Source organism: Dipodomys spectabilis, unplaced genomic scaffold, assembly GCF_019054845.1.
Source record: "Dipodomys spectabilis isolate Male_0828 unplaced genomic scaffold, ASM1905484v1 ptg000197l, whole genome shotgun sequence".
Classification (NCBI taxonomy): domain Eukaryota; kingdom Metazoa; phylum Chordata; class Mammalia; order Rodentia; family Heteromyidae; genus Dipodomys; species Dipodomys spectabilis.
In genome coordinates, this window is record NW_024870874.1 from 12,202,550 (window position 1) to 12,216,513 (window position 13,964).

The 13,964-nt window shown below is 36.3% G+C and overlaps 1 protein-coding gene across 1 annotated transcript; it reads left to right on the plus strand.

Moving 5' to 3' along the window:
* The first annotated feature begins 8,894 nt into the window (after window positions 1-8,894).
* On the plus strand, window positions 8,895-13,775 carry LOC122121869 (hyaluronidase PH-20-like). The gene is made up of 3 exons (XM_042696072.1): window positions 8,895-9,848; window positions 10,579-10,668; window positions 13,245-13,775. The coding sequence occupies exons 1-3, from the start codon at window positions 8,895-8,897 to the stop codon at window positions 13,773-13,775; spliced, it is 1,575 nt and encodes a 524-aa protein (XP_042552006.1).
* The last annotated feature ends 189 nt before the right edge of the window (window positions 13,776-13,964 follow it).

Consider the following 13,964-nt stretch of genomic DNA (forward strand, 5'->3'; position numbering starts at 1 on the left):
AGGAATGCTTAATGGGATGTCTTCAGGAGATTTTGGTTGCTTTCAACCTCACATGACATGGGAGATGGTTCTTCCAACCTGCAAGACTTGCCTCTGGGCTTAATTACCAGCCCTGGTAAAGCACATATATGAGAAAATTTTTTCAGTTGAAATTCACCAATTTGGTCATGACTCGGAGTATGGAAGTGGGCAGTGTTGGGGTAGGGAAATGACCTTTGTTCTTTCTGGGAATAACCTATGTCTTGGCTCACTTGTTGGAAAGATTGTTCTGGAGTGTAGACATCTGTGCTGAAAGATATCAAAGTTACTAAAGCAGTTCTACTTTAGCCCAACTTCTGATTTGGGTTATTCATTCTGGATTGGCTCAGCTGTGAATTGGTCATTTTCAAGTGTTTTCCTCTTCCTTAAATTTTAAACTTTTAAAAAAAATCCTTTAATCTAGCCACAATTATCTCACTTATCATTCAACTAGCATTTTGACAGAGCAGGTATCTTGAACTGAAGCCCGATCTGTCCTTACCGACTGATTTATTTTCCTCATTTGAACTGCTGAACTGAGGCCCTTCAAGTCTTCACAAATGGAGTAAATATTGTCCTGAAATCCAATTTTAAAGGATGCACAATTTGACTATCTCGAGGTAAAACAAATTGGCATCTGTAGATATTTCATTCATAGGGGATTATTCCACGTGTTTAATTTTAATACAAGTTTGTTTCAACATATAAAAATTGGCAGAGAGAGGGGGAGAGGAAGAGAGAGAAAAGAAGAAAGCAGGAGGAAAGAAAAAGTATGAAACAGTTAGTGACCATTCAACTCCTCAGATTTAGGGCAGAGTCTAAAGTCAAGTAGAAGCCCTCTATCTGCTTTTCTCATTGTGTTTATATCACAAAATTTTATGTCACAAAACTTTCCAGGTCACATTAATTCTTCATTTTGTTTGTGCCTGAGAAAGTTAAATAACATATCTGAAATTCAATTGTCATTGGCCAAGTAAGATAGTACTATATGAGAACTAGGAGATAAAAGATTGCTATAAGTACATTTACCTCTGATATTGGTCTTAATTTAAGTAAGTTCTCAGTCTAAGCTAAAGGTCCAATGATGTAAAAAGTTAGAAATATGGATAGAGTGCTTCCAATTTCTTAACTGAAGTTGAGTAAATACATTCAAAACACCAAACTTGAGCTAATCTTTAATCCTTTGGAAATCAATGATCAAAAACATTGGTCAGTGAAAATTAAGAATCAAAGCAACCACTTGGTTAAAGTTCTCTAAATTCAAAACAATCAGAGGTTTCAAAGGAAATAACACTGTACTGAGATCTAAAAATAATTCATACCTTTAAAGATATTTAGACGATGAGCTTTCTTTCTTTTTATTATTTTAGTGAATTGATTCTACCAACAAATTATGATGAGTAATTACACAAGCAGAAATGTTTCCATCAACCTTAAAATATAACAAGAAAGTTAAAATATTCAGACTTCTCTGCAGAATATCCTGGGTTTGTTTCATATGTTTGGCTCTGCAGTGACAGTGATTAATTTACTAGGGGAGCAACTAGAACTGGGTTTTCTAGCTTTGGCTTGGTGGACAAGTCCATTGATTTTTTTCCCTAAAGTTTATATTCTTAGATTAGTTTGTTATCAGAGATTGCCTGAGCTGAAAGATTTATTAGGACTTGCTTTATTATTAACAGTGTTTCAAAACATTTTTATGAATGAATTGCTGTATTTTTATTAATATTTAAAATTATAAAAATGCTCATTACTGATTCAAATAGTTTAGAGTATCTATGTTACTTATAGCTTGGATTTTTAAAACTGTAGCTAATGAACCCTAAGCATTAAAAGCAAACAGGTCATACACAAATGAATAACAAGAATATATTTTTTATCAACTATAAATAAACATTTACTAAGCAGCTAAAGTACTAATTAGATTCAACCTCCAGTATAGTCACTGCCCTGTAATTATATTTATAATTGAGCATGTACATTCGAAGTTTCTATTTAACCCTTTGAAGATATTTTGCTATCTCCTTTTTCTAGGGTTGTACTGTGTGAGCATGTGTGTGTGTGTGTGTGTGTGTATTTATGTTTAATAAAACGAGTAGTTTCAATATCTTTTCTTCTAGCCAGTTTGAAGTTGCTTTATTTTTTAATTGTTATTGTAGCGTTGATATACAGAGGGGTTACAGTTATATGAATCAGGTAATGAGTAATGAGTACAAGTCTTTTTGAACCATGTCTCCTTTTCCATCACTCTCTCCCGATTTTTCTCTCCTGTCTCTACCCACAAGACATACAGTTCATTTTCTACAGAGTGTCTAGTGAGTTGTATTTGTTCACCCTTATTCCACCTTTTCTGGGTCCTCCCTTACTGTCCCCAATACAAACAAACAAGACAAAAGGATAAGAAAACAAAAACAACAATACCAACTAAAGAAAATCCTGTTTCCTTTTTTCTTTTTGTTTTTTTGGAGCTCTTTTCATAGAATATTATTTTTTCAGCCTCGGTTCAAACTCCCCAAAACTTCTGAAGTAGAAGAGTCTCCAATCCTCGTAATATTCCTGGACATTTCCCCAGTTGCTATCTCAGGTCCTCTTGAAGTTCCTTCCTTCCCCTGTGTCTTTTTCTAGTTGGGAATGCTCAGGGGCGCTCCCATCCTGTCATTAACTAGCCCAAATTGTTACTCACCTGTCGCTTTCGCACTGTTCCTGTCTCTCTTGTCTCAGGTGAGAATCATAGAAGGCTCCTGCTTTGTCGGTGAGCAGACAAAGACAACTCCCTGGTCTTCTCATCTATAAGGGTAAATGTCCTCGGATTTTTATGAAGTTATATAGAGGGGCAGAGAGATCTATTAATCATCTTTATAATGGCAGCAAGATGTAGTTAATTTTTCTTTTTTACTGCGTTATGATAGAGCTATATGCTAAATGTATAATGTTTTAATAAGCCACAATAATGATAATGGTTATTGATAATGTCATAGCTTATAGACATAACAAACATGTCAACAGCCAAATAAGTGGTTCTGAATTTAATATGGAGAAATAAGTCCTGTGACTTCTTAGATTTTTGATAACTGTTCTCCATCCTCTTTTATGAAACAGAAGCATAACCAGATGATTAACTAGAATAATATACAACCATTAAATAGTGTAAAAATATCTGGATTCTATATCAGTATGTTTTACCACAATTTGTTTAATATGTCACCTTCTTAAGTATCATTCATTCCACTAATCCAAGCTACAATCTCAAACTACAATCATATTGACAGCTGAAAAGTATATTTCAATTGGGCTGAAGGCTGAGTGGAAATCTAACCTTGAATAGGATGTTTTCTCATTGAACTTATGAAGATGCAGCCAGCTAAATTAATGCCATGACCACAAAGACTTGAGTGAGTCCTAGCTCATAAATTTCTTCTTCACTTTGGTTGCTTTCAGAAGCACAGTGTGGTTCCTAAGATCCAAGATACGGAACCATCACCAGATCCATTTCCCAAGTAATATAAATTTTCTGTTTTTTTTCTACCAGACAATTTGTCTACATGTATAGAGTATGTAGATTAGTTACTTTTTAATTTCCTAGAGTAGATTTAATGCTAGCAACTGTATGAATCATTAATGAGCTTGGGCGTGGTGTCTTTTATTCCTGTGCACATAATGCCTTACATACAGAATAGGGTGTGGGCAAGGGACAAAATTAATCATAACAATAGGAGCAACTTACAATTATTGGGTACTTCCTATGTGACAGATTTGATAGAGGAAGCATAACTACTTGTATGCTCTTAAGTTCTATACTGGAAGCTATGGATTGAATTGACCAAAGACAGGTAGACAGGAGAAAATCAAATAAATATTTTTAATATAATATAAATAGATACATGAAAGCCTTCATAAGAAAATGAAAACCCAAAGAAGAAATTAGGACCAAGGCTTTTCATATTTTTAAGTAAAAAATAGTGACTTGTGAAGAAGTGATGACCAAAGAGGCGTTTGAACTTGAGTCTAGGAATAGTCATTTGGGTGAAAGTTACTAAGAAGCATGAAAGAAACCATTGGAAGGTTGGGATATTTCTGTGGGTTTATTTGTGCTGACTCATGTTTGAGTCCAGTCCATGTCTCCAGTGGTAATACTAGTATCTTGTTTTCTTCATACAGTGAGATTTCCAAACATGAAAAGTTTGATACTTTGGGAAGTTGAAGAGCCCTTCCTAGATCTGTTGTTTCCTAACCATCTTTATCTCAAAATAACTAATACATCAAAGTGACAGATTTTTGAGATAGTGTGTTCTAAAGTTTTACTATGTTTTTCAAAATAAAGTCTGAATTGGTTTCTGAAGAGACTAGTTTATAGTTAGTAAGTTTGAGGGAGAACTAATACACGGGAAAGATCAAATCTGAGTACAATACTGAATGTTCTATTAAACTTGTCTCTCAACAGTGTTAACAGGTCAGTCCAATAAAATGGTTAGTCTCACCTTATCAATAGTGTCACTCTTTTGTTTAAAGGTATAAATGAGACATTTGTCCCATATGATTCAAGTAGTATTTTCCAATACTGATTGCATAAACTCCTTCTTAATAGGAAGTTGTTAATCCTGAGAGTGATGATTTTGAAACAGAATAGAAGATAATTTTTGGAGCTGTTGAGGTAGTAGCTCACTATATTGCCCATGCTTGCCCTGAGAACATGACATTCTTGGTTCAAGTCTTTCAAGGCTAGGATTGCAAGCAGGCTCCTGGAAGACATTAAACTATTAACTTCTAATTGACATCCTCCAAAATTTTTGTAGTGATACTAAAGTGAAAAGTCGCCTTTTTAAAGTCACAAATCCGGGGCTGGGAAGGTGGCTCAGTGGTAGAGTGCTTGCCTTGCATGCCTGAGGCCCTGGGTTCAATTCCTCAGCACCACATAAGCAAAAAGAGAAAAGCCAGAAGTGGCACTGTGGCTCAAGTGGTAGAGCACTAGCCTTGAGCTGAAGAGCTGAGGGACAGCACCCAGGCCCAGAGTTCGGGCCCCACTACCAGACCCCCCAATAAATAATAAATAAATAAATAAAGTCACAAATCCTATAACTTGTGTCGAACATCTTCACCCCTGAGAACAATTAGGGGGAATAATATGCAAATAAGTTTTCTATGCTGTTTTGTCTTCTATGTTTATATGCCATGATTTCGTAAATGAAGTAATCTGTAATTTTGCAAGCTTTTAATGTAAGGTATTTAGAGACAGAAAGGGAAAGAGGAAGACTGATTATATTTTGTTGTTGTTGTTGTTGTTTTACCCCCTTATAGAAAAAAGAATTCAAGGGGGAAAAAGATGGAAGTATCTTGCTCTGTGTTCTTGGGAAAAGCTGGCTGCTTTGTGATGTCATCCTTCTAGAGTTGAAATGGATGCTCCAGTCCTTACTATGAGATCACCTGCAGGGGCAGCCTCACAATCTTCCTGGGAGTCCAACCTGGGCCTAGATTGGCATGCTTTGCCTGAATGCAGGAAGAGTTCTCTTTTTACAATGTAGGAGGTACACATTGTTAGCTGTTCTTCCTAACGTCCTTCTTAGCAAGGTAACAGTGCACGCTTTCTTCTAACAATCTTGATGTACACTTTGTCTCCTGGTTTAAAGACCTGACAGACTTTTTCAGCCAGTGGAGGACAGACCTTTTTTCAAGTCACGATGTATCCCATGTATACCTGTGAGTTCTTATGTGTGACATCATAACATTAAATCCTTTATACAAATCCCTATAATGCTCACTTGGTTGGAAAATGGAACTTTTCTAGGTTCTAGTACATATGGTGTCACCAAAGATTATTTAAAAATGATAATTTATATCACCTATTTGGGATAATATAGACTTGAAAAGTCTTTTTGTCATTTAGTTTCTTGATGATTTCCTCCCGTAAAATCCTCCTTATATTTAGAATTTTATGTTCCATCTGCCCTGATGATTAAAGGTAGAAAGTTTTATGAGTACCACAGAAGTTTTGTGCCAACGTGGTTTATTTCGGCTGATAAATAACTTTTTTAGTTGGGAGTCAGTTATAAAAAATGCCAACTGGAGGAGCCATCTCTGTTACTGATTACTTTGCCATTATCATAGTGTCAAAATGTCTAGTCTGATTACATTCTGTCCATGTAGTAAGCATGCAGACAATAACCACGCCAAGAAAGGCCAAAGGCTGGAGTTTCACAGGGCAGTATGGGCCTTGGGGAAAATGTGTCAGGTAGATTAGTAACTACCAGAAATCTGGTGACCTGTTCAAGTAGTACATTGGACAATAAGTTGTTCAGAAATGTTGTGAATGCCGAAGCAGAATCAATTGTCTGTTTATTTCTCATCTACTCTAGCTATAAATATGTCACATCTCATGGAAAATAAGTACAGGCCAAAAGATCAGAAGAAAGTAAGCTACAGAAAGGCTTTCTGATTCAGTACATAAACCATTTGGTAATTGATGGATACCATTATGTAGTCATTTGTTTTCAGATTGTCTCACTGCAAACTATTGTGTTTTATAAATAATATAACAATAGTTATAATATAATGCTGTTAACTACGCTTGTGGAGCCAAGTTTATGATGTGTGAATTTGGCCTAATTATTTATAAAATAAAATGGCTTATATTATGTAAGATAGTAAAAGACACTTTCCAGAAAAAAAATAATGCTGTTCAAATGCTCTGTTATTTTCTGAAAACCCACATACTATTTTGTATGTGAGCCATACAAAACATTTCTGCTTTTGCTTTTATGCTGGCTGATGTTTTAAACATTTGTGCAAAACTCTCAATTTGGATTCACTGCAACTTATAATTGGAGATGGCAGTTAATTTTTGTGTTCAAATTATGAACTAAGTATTATTAGGTCAGAGGACTTCAGAAAGGGTCTGAGATGTGAAAGAATTCACTAGGAGTCATACGAGCAGGCAAGGATGCAAAAGGTTATTTAATTTCCAAGTGAGGAAAGGGTCCAAACACCAGACTTTTGAGGTTATGGCTAACATTTTGGTTTTATAGGTTTAGTTTTAGTTAGCTATTCCAGGGTTGCTGGAGTGGTCATTTCTTTCAAGTTTTTGTCAAGGTGGTGGTTTGTCAGCTAGTATAATCCTTTGCAGATATACATTGTCAAACAAGACACATGCAGGGTTCTGCTTGAATTCAAATGAACAGTTCCTGCAAAACAGCATAAAGCAACCTTCCTGCAGACAAATGGAGTCCTTTACAAAATGGAATAGGTTAGGCTAATTTGGGTTGGATGTCTAACAAGTTGCTGGTACCATATGTGATTGTGGCTCATGTTGAATTTTAAAGAATGATTCCCCAATATTTATGGGAAGGCATTTAATTTTCACTGTATCTCACATAGTAGGGTGCTATTAATCTAGTTAAAGGTAATGGTGCAGGGTTTTTATTCCCACTAAAGCAGAACAGTTCCTTCTGAAAGAGAACCTTTAAACATGCCTTCTTGTAGCAAAAACTTGCAAATACCAAGTGCTAAATAGTACAAAATTTAATTTCTGCTCTTGGTTCAGACCCTTGCACCTCAAAATTTGCTGATAGTTCTCCATGTTTCAGTCAGATTGACCACACATCTTTCTTATCAAATACTGTTAAAAGGCCAACATTCATATCTTTATCTTAATAAACTGATCTGGGGCCAATTCTTGTAGTAGAAGATATGAAATAACAAAATGTTTCACTTTCAGAGCCAAGTGCAGGTGGCTCATGCCTGTAATCTTAGCTACTCAGGAGGCTGAGATCTGAGGATCATAGTTCAAAGCCAGTCTAGTTAGGAAAGTCTGTAAGACTCTTATCTGAAGTTAACCACCAGCAAATTAGAAATGAGGCTGTGGCTCAAAGTAGTAGAATGCTGGCCTTGCACAATGCCCAGGCCCTGAGTTCAAGCCGCATGACAAACAGAAAAAAAATCACTTTCATTAACATGAAAGTACGATTTTGATGATAGTAGTGTTTGAAGAAGCACTTCTCATTTTGACTATATATGGCACACTTCCTTAGTAGAAAAAAAAGGAAAAAGAACTGTGAAAGTAGTGCATGTCTATAATGTTGGGAAGGTTGGTGCAAGAAAATCTGTATTTTTGAAGTCAGCTCAGGAAAAGTTACCGAGGTTCTGTCCAAACAAATAAAAACAAGAAGGAATGGAATATGGTATAGTACTTGCCTAGCAAGTGCAAAACCCTGGAGCAACTGTTCAATAGAAAGGGTCATGAAAGTAGGAAAGTTTACAATGTGTGAGAGGTTGTGTGCACTGTTTAGCAACTCACTACCTAGTAGACTTTCAAGAAAGCAATAAGAAGAACTAGAGGTACAACTTTGAATTTAGTTCCTCTCAATTGGCTATTGCTAAAGCCACACAAGAAAAAATAGTTACATTCAACTCACAAAACAGTGACATTCTACTCACTGAAGATTCAGAAATGGTGTGAAGATGAGAGTAGAATTAACTGTTATTGAAGAAGAGAGAACAATTTGATTAACTGAAACACAGGAATAGATTTTATCTCCCTAAATCTCAGTAAGCTCCTTGCATATAAAGTTTAGAATTGAGTAAAGCTTGCCACCTTAAATAAAGCCACAAAGTGTAACAGCCTATTCTGTAATTTGTTGTTGTTGTTGTTTTGTTTTGTTTTCAGTTGTGGATGACGCAACTTGCAAAACCTTCCTGAAACATGGAGCAAGAAGAACAATATTTAAATGTAACATAACCATTGGTCTCTTTGCCCATCAATGTGACCTCATGCCACTAGCTTTCATTTCTGCATCCAATATTGGACAACCCAAAATTTGTGCAAAGAAATAAGCGTGTTTTGTTTTGTATTATTTTGTTTTTTCCCTCTGCCATTGCCCTTTGCAATGGGAATGCTAAGTTTCAAACACCTCTTCTTCGGGAGTTCCAGTGAGCTCTATGGAGCATCTCAGACAGTGTTGGTCTACCTTTTGATTCCATGTTGCTTGACACAGGATTTCAGGGCACCTCCTCTTATCCCAAATAATCCTTTCCTGTGGGCCTGGAATGCCCCAACGGAATTGTGTGTCGGAAAGTTTAATGAGCCACTAGACTTGAAACTCTTCTCTTTCACGGGAAGCCCTCGAAAAACAGCCATAGGACAAAGTGTTACAATATTTTATAGCAATAGACTTGGCTACTATCCTTACATAGATAGTGCACATAATAGTGTCAATGGAGGAATTCCCCAGCTGGGGTCTTTACAAGACCATTTGACGAAAGCTAACGGAGACATTTTGTATTACATGCCAACAGACAAAATGGGCCTGGCTGTCATTGATTGGGAAGAGTGGAGACCCATTTGGGAAAGAAACTGGGCACCTAAGAATATTTACAAAAACAAGTCGATCGAGTTGGTTCAGCAGCGCAACATAGACCTTAACCTAACAGAAGCCACCGAGATAGCCAAGGAAGAATTTGAAGAGGCAGGGAAGAAATTCATGCTGGAGACGTTGAGATTGGGAAAATTACTTCGGCCAAACCGCTTGTGGGGTTTCTATCTTTTTCCAGACTGTTACAATCATAACCCTCAAAGACCCAATTACAGTGGACATTGCCCTGAAATAGAAAAGAAAAGAAATGACGCCCTCCACTGGTTGTGGGAAGAAAGCACAGCCCTCTTTCCATCCATTTATTTGAGAAGCGAATTAGAGGCATCACCGAAAGCTGTGCTCTATGTCCGCAATCGCGTTCAAGAAGCCATTAGGGTTTCTAAGGTGCGGGACGCTAGAAGTCCACTTCCGATTTTTGTCTATGCTCGCCTAGTTTTTAGTGATCTAACTTTACAATACCTTTCTCAGGTAAGTAAGTAGAGCTAAGGCAGGAAATGGTTTTGTTTTTTTTTTTTCCGAGTAGTCATTAGTGCAATTGAGTAATTTTGAAGGAAGTGAAATCGGGGTTGCAAAGTCATTTGTGCAACGCCGTTTTTATGAAGGCAACTTTCTATCTTTATTTTCAGTATAATTAATATAATATCTAAGAAGTCAGGAGAAATAGTAGAGGCAACGTTGTAACTCCATTTCGTTTTTCCTCTCTTTTCAACAGAAGTAATTGAAACAATATGCCAGGCTTGGTTGCTGATACCTACAATCCTAGCTACTCAGGAGGCTGAGACTGGTAGGAGGGAGGTTTGAGGCATACTTGAGCAAAAGTTAATGAGACCTCACCTCAATCAATAAAAAGCTGAGCACAGTGGAATAAAGCCTTTCATCCTAGCTATGAGGAAAGCTTGATCCACTCCATTCTGACCTAGGGAAAAATCTAGTTTGTATTAAAAGTAATAACAATAAAAGAAGAAAGGATTGGGAGTACAGCTAAAGTGGTAAAGAAGCTGTTTAACTATCATGAAGCTCTGAAAATACACACAGGACCAGTTAGGAAAACAAGACAGAGCAACAATGTTCGCTATTTTTATAGTGGAAAATATTTAGCTTACTATAGTTGAATCAGCACACTCAGCATTGGTGTCATTGCTATTCGGTGAGCACGCTTATTTTATTCTCTGATAATTCTTTCTATTGCATTTGCCAGGAGGACCTTGTGAATACAATTGGTGAAACGGTTGCTCTGGGTGCATCTGGAATGGTTATATGGGGCACCCTTAGTTTAGCACGAAATATGGTAAGTTGAATAGATAGGAAATAGATGAAAAGGTTTGGACCTTTAATAGTTGTAAGGATGTTTATGTGTGAGTGTATGTTCTCTAAACAGTTAAGTAGTATGCTCAACACATCCCTAGTTAGGTGCATGGTGAATTAAAATACCTTCCTTTTGTTTAGGTTAGGTTACAAGGTAGAAAATATTATACCTGTGTTTACAGAGTATTTCAGGATTCAGTGAGATTAACTGAAATTTTCTAGGATTGTAAGTAGCAAAACCAGGACTAAAATTCTGTTTTCTGACATGGCATTTCATGTCAGATAAGTCTTTATTTTAATCTGTCTTTATCCATATCGTCTTTATTCCTAGTTCTTCAGATTCCCATTTCTTATTCTTAGTCCCTTGACTAAAAGGAAGAGTAAAGCATATTTTTTTGTGTGTGCGCATGTGCATGTGTGCATATACATGTGTGTACACTCATGTGTGTGTGTGTGTGTGTGTGTGTGTTTGTGTGGTGTATATTCTAAGACTGAACTGATTTTTCCTTCTCTGATGAATATGGTAATAATATGATGATAATACTAGTGATGAATGTGTCATGGATAATAAGGAACAAAGCCTAGAGTTCAGGGCCCTGTTCTATCATCTGTCAAAAATAGACTTCCTATTGTAAGACCTTTAGAGAAACGTATCATTCGAGCCTTGTACTTCAGCTAAAACAGCATATTCTTACATTTACAAGCACTTGAAAAAGTGACACTCAAAGTCATCTCAGCCATTCTATTGATTTTGTTTAGCTGCTATGACTAAAGAGCCTGGGTCTGGGAGTGCTGCATAGAGGGAGGAGGGGTTTTGCCATAGCAGACTGTATGCAGGTTAAGAGAAGTAGAATTTCATTCTCATCTCCATGAAAAGCCTTTGGAAATGCTAAGAAGACAGGTGGTATATTAGTTTATTATTGTTTTCATGACTTAGTGGGCTAATGTTAAACAGGCTAAGTTCCTCTCTAGGAAAGAATCTTCAGTTCTCATTTGAGATGTTGGCCTTTCAGTGCTGTGTGCTTGTGGAAATGAGAGCTCCAGGACTGGCCTGGTTGTTGACTGAAGGTCATTTCCATCTTCCAGAGGTCCCTACCCTTTTTTAGCTCGTGGGTCTTTTCTTTCTTCAAAGTTAGTAATGCTAGTTTAAGTTCCCTTTGAACTTCAAATATCTTTTCTTTCTTCCATCTCCTCTTTCTTATCTAATATACAAACCTAAAAATGTTTCTAACCTTATAGGTACTTGTATAATTAGATTGAGGCCTCCCAGATATTTTCTGGAAAATCTCCCCCTCTCAAGGTCCATGGCTTCAATATTATTTACATATGCTTTTGTTCATATAAGCTAGCATTATCACATTTTCCTGAGGATTATTTTAAAGATATCTTGGGAGGCCATGAGTAAATGCCATCCCTTCAATAAAGGTGACAAGATTTTGATTTCACAGGGAACTAGCAGGATTTCTTGCCTTGCCTGTCAAATATAACATCAGCACTTCTTTTGGTCTGCCAAAAAACTAGTTTGTCCAGATCACAAGGTAGAATTGTTAATTGTAATGGAAATGGTTCTGCTTCCAATGTTTTTATAAAGGCCCATGTCCAGGTTTTAGAACAATCGCAGGATGGATCTTTCTATATACTCATCACTCATTCTCTACCAAATCTGTAATGTAACTGCCATTATGTATACATAATTGGTTATATATAGTATTTAGCATGAAATATATTCAGTGGAATATGTTTATTTTGAGCCACCAGAATGTAAAATCTTTTTCACTGGTGTTTGAGCTTGATTGGCAAATGTGATATTTACTACAGTCATTTTACTTAAGTGTTAACTTATCTTATTTATTGCCTTTATATACATCATCTTTTCATCCTCAAAATAACCCAATGAGATAGGCTCCAAAATTATCTTTATTAGGTTTATTGATTTTCCTAAGGTCACCAAAATTGGGAACTAAGAAGGCTTGAAAGGTCCTCAAATTCATACAGATGGTCATCAAAGGAACTGGAACTCCAAAGAATACAAATGGACTCTAGAGCATATTTTGTAATATATGTGCTATGCCATTTTATCCCCTAGATTAATCCATAAATTACTGAGAAAGATTTAGGCTAGAATATGTTAAACCTAAATGAATCAGTTATTCAGTAATATGAAGTGGCATGTGAAATTTGTATATGTTACCACAAAACAGTTAAAATTATCTTGCTTGATAAAGTAAAAAAAAGTAATATTTTCTCTACTTAGTGTGTGCAAGCCCAGTGTTTTCTTAAAAATTGCTTGTTAAAGGAAGCCAGACATGGTTGCTCAAACCTGTAAGTCCAGCTTCTTGGAATGCCGAATAGAAGAATCTTAGTTTGACTGAGGCAAAAGCACAGGACCTTATCTGAAAAGCAAAGCAAAATCAGCCTAGGGGTATGGCTTAAGTAGGAGAGAGGGCTCTTCCATAAAAAGTTATTATTATTATTGCTTTTCATAGTGAATTATTTGTATAAGGACTAATTTATGCTAATTTATGCTGACAATATTCTGACTATCTTATCATTGTACAGAAATCTTGTCTGAACTTACACACTTACTTGGAGACTACATTGAATCCTTACTTAATCAACGTCACCCTAGCAGCCAAAATGTGTGGTCAAGTACTATGCCAGGATCAAGGCGTGTGTACAAGGAAACACTGGAATTCGAGTGATTATCTTCACTTAAACCCATTGAATTTTGAAATTCAAACTCCACAAGTTGGACAGTATGTAGTACATGGGAAGCCAACACTTCATGACCTGCATCATTTCTCCAGGAAATTTAAGTGCAGCTGTTTTGCAAACTTGAATTGCAAGCAGAGAGCTGATATAGAAAATGTTCATGCTATTAATGTGTGTGCTATTGATGGAGTTTGCATAGATGCCTTTGTCAAAAAGCCATCCCAACCTCAGTTTGTCACTTTGGTAGCAGGGAATTATTCCACTTACACCAATAACTCATCTGCCCAGTCATGTGCCACAATGCCTCGTCATATTCCTTGGAAAGATCTCAGTGGGTGCCTCTTAGTTATGTATCTGCATTTGAAATATTTGATATAGATTCATAGCAACTATAAAATGAAAAAATAACATTGGACCTCATCTTTCAAAATAGCTCTATATTGATCATTAAGATTCCACTTTGAGTTTCAAAAGAAAAATGAATAAAGTCAAGTTATTGTACAAGGGCATCTTCATTAGTAATTCGTCATTTGTTTAAAGAAATCAAGAATTCCCTGTGACAATTTC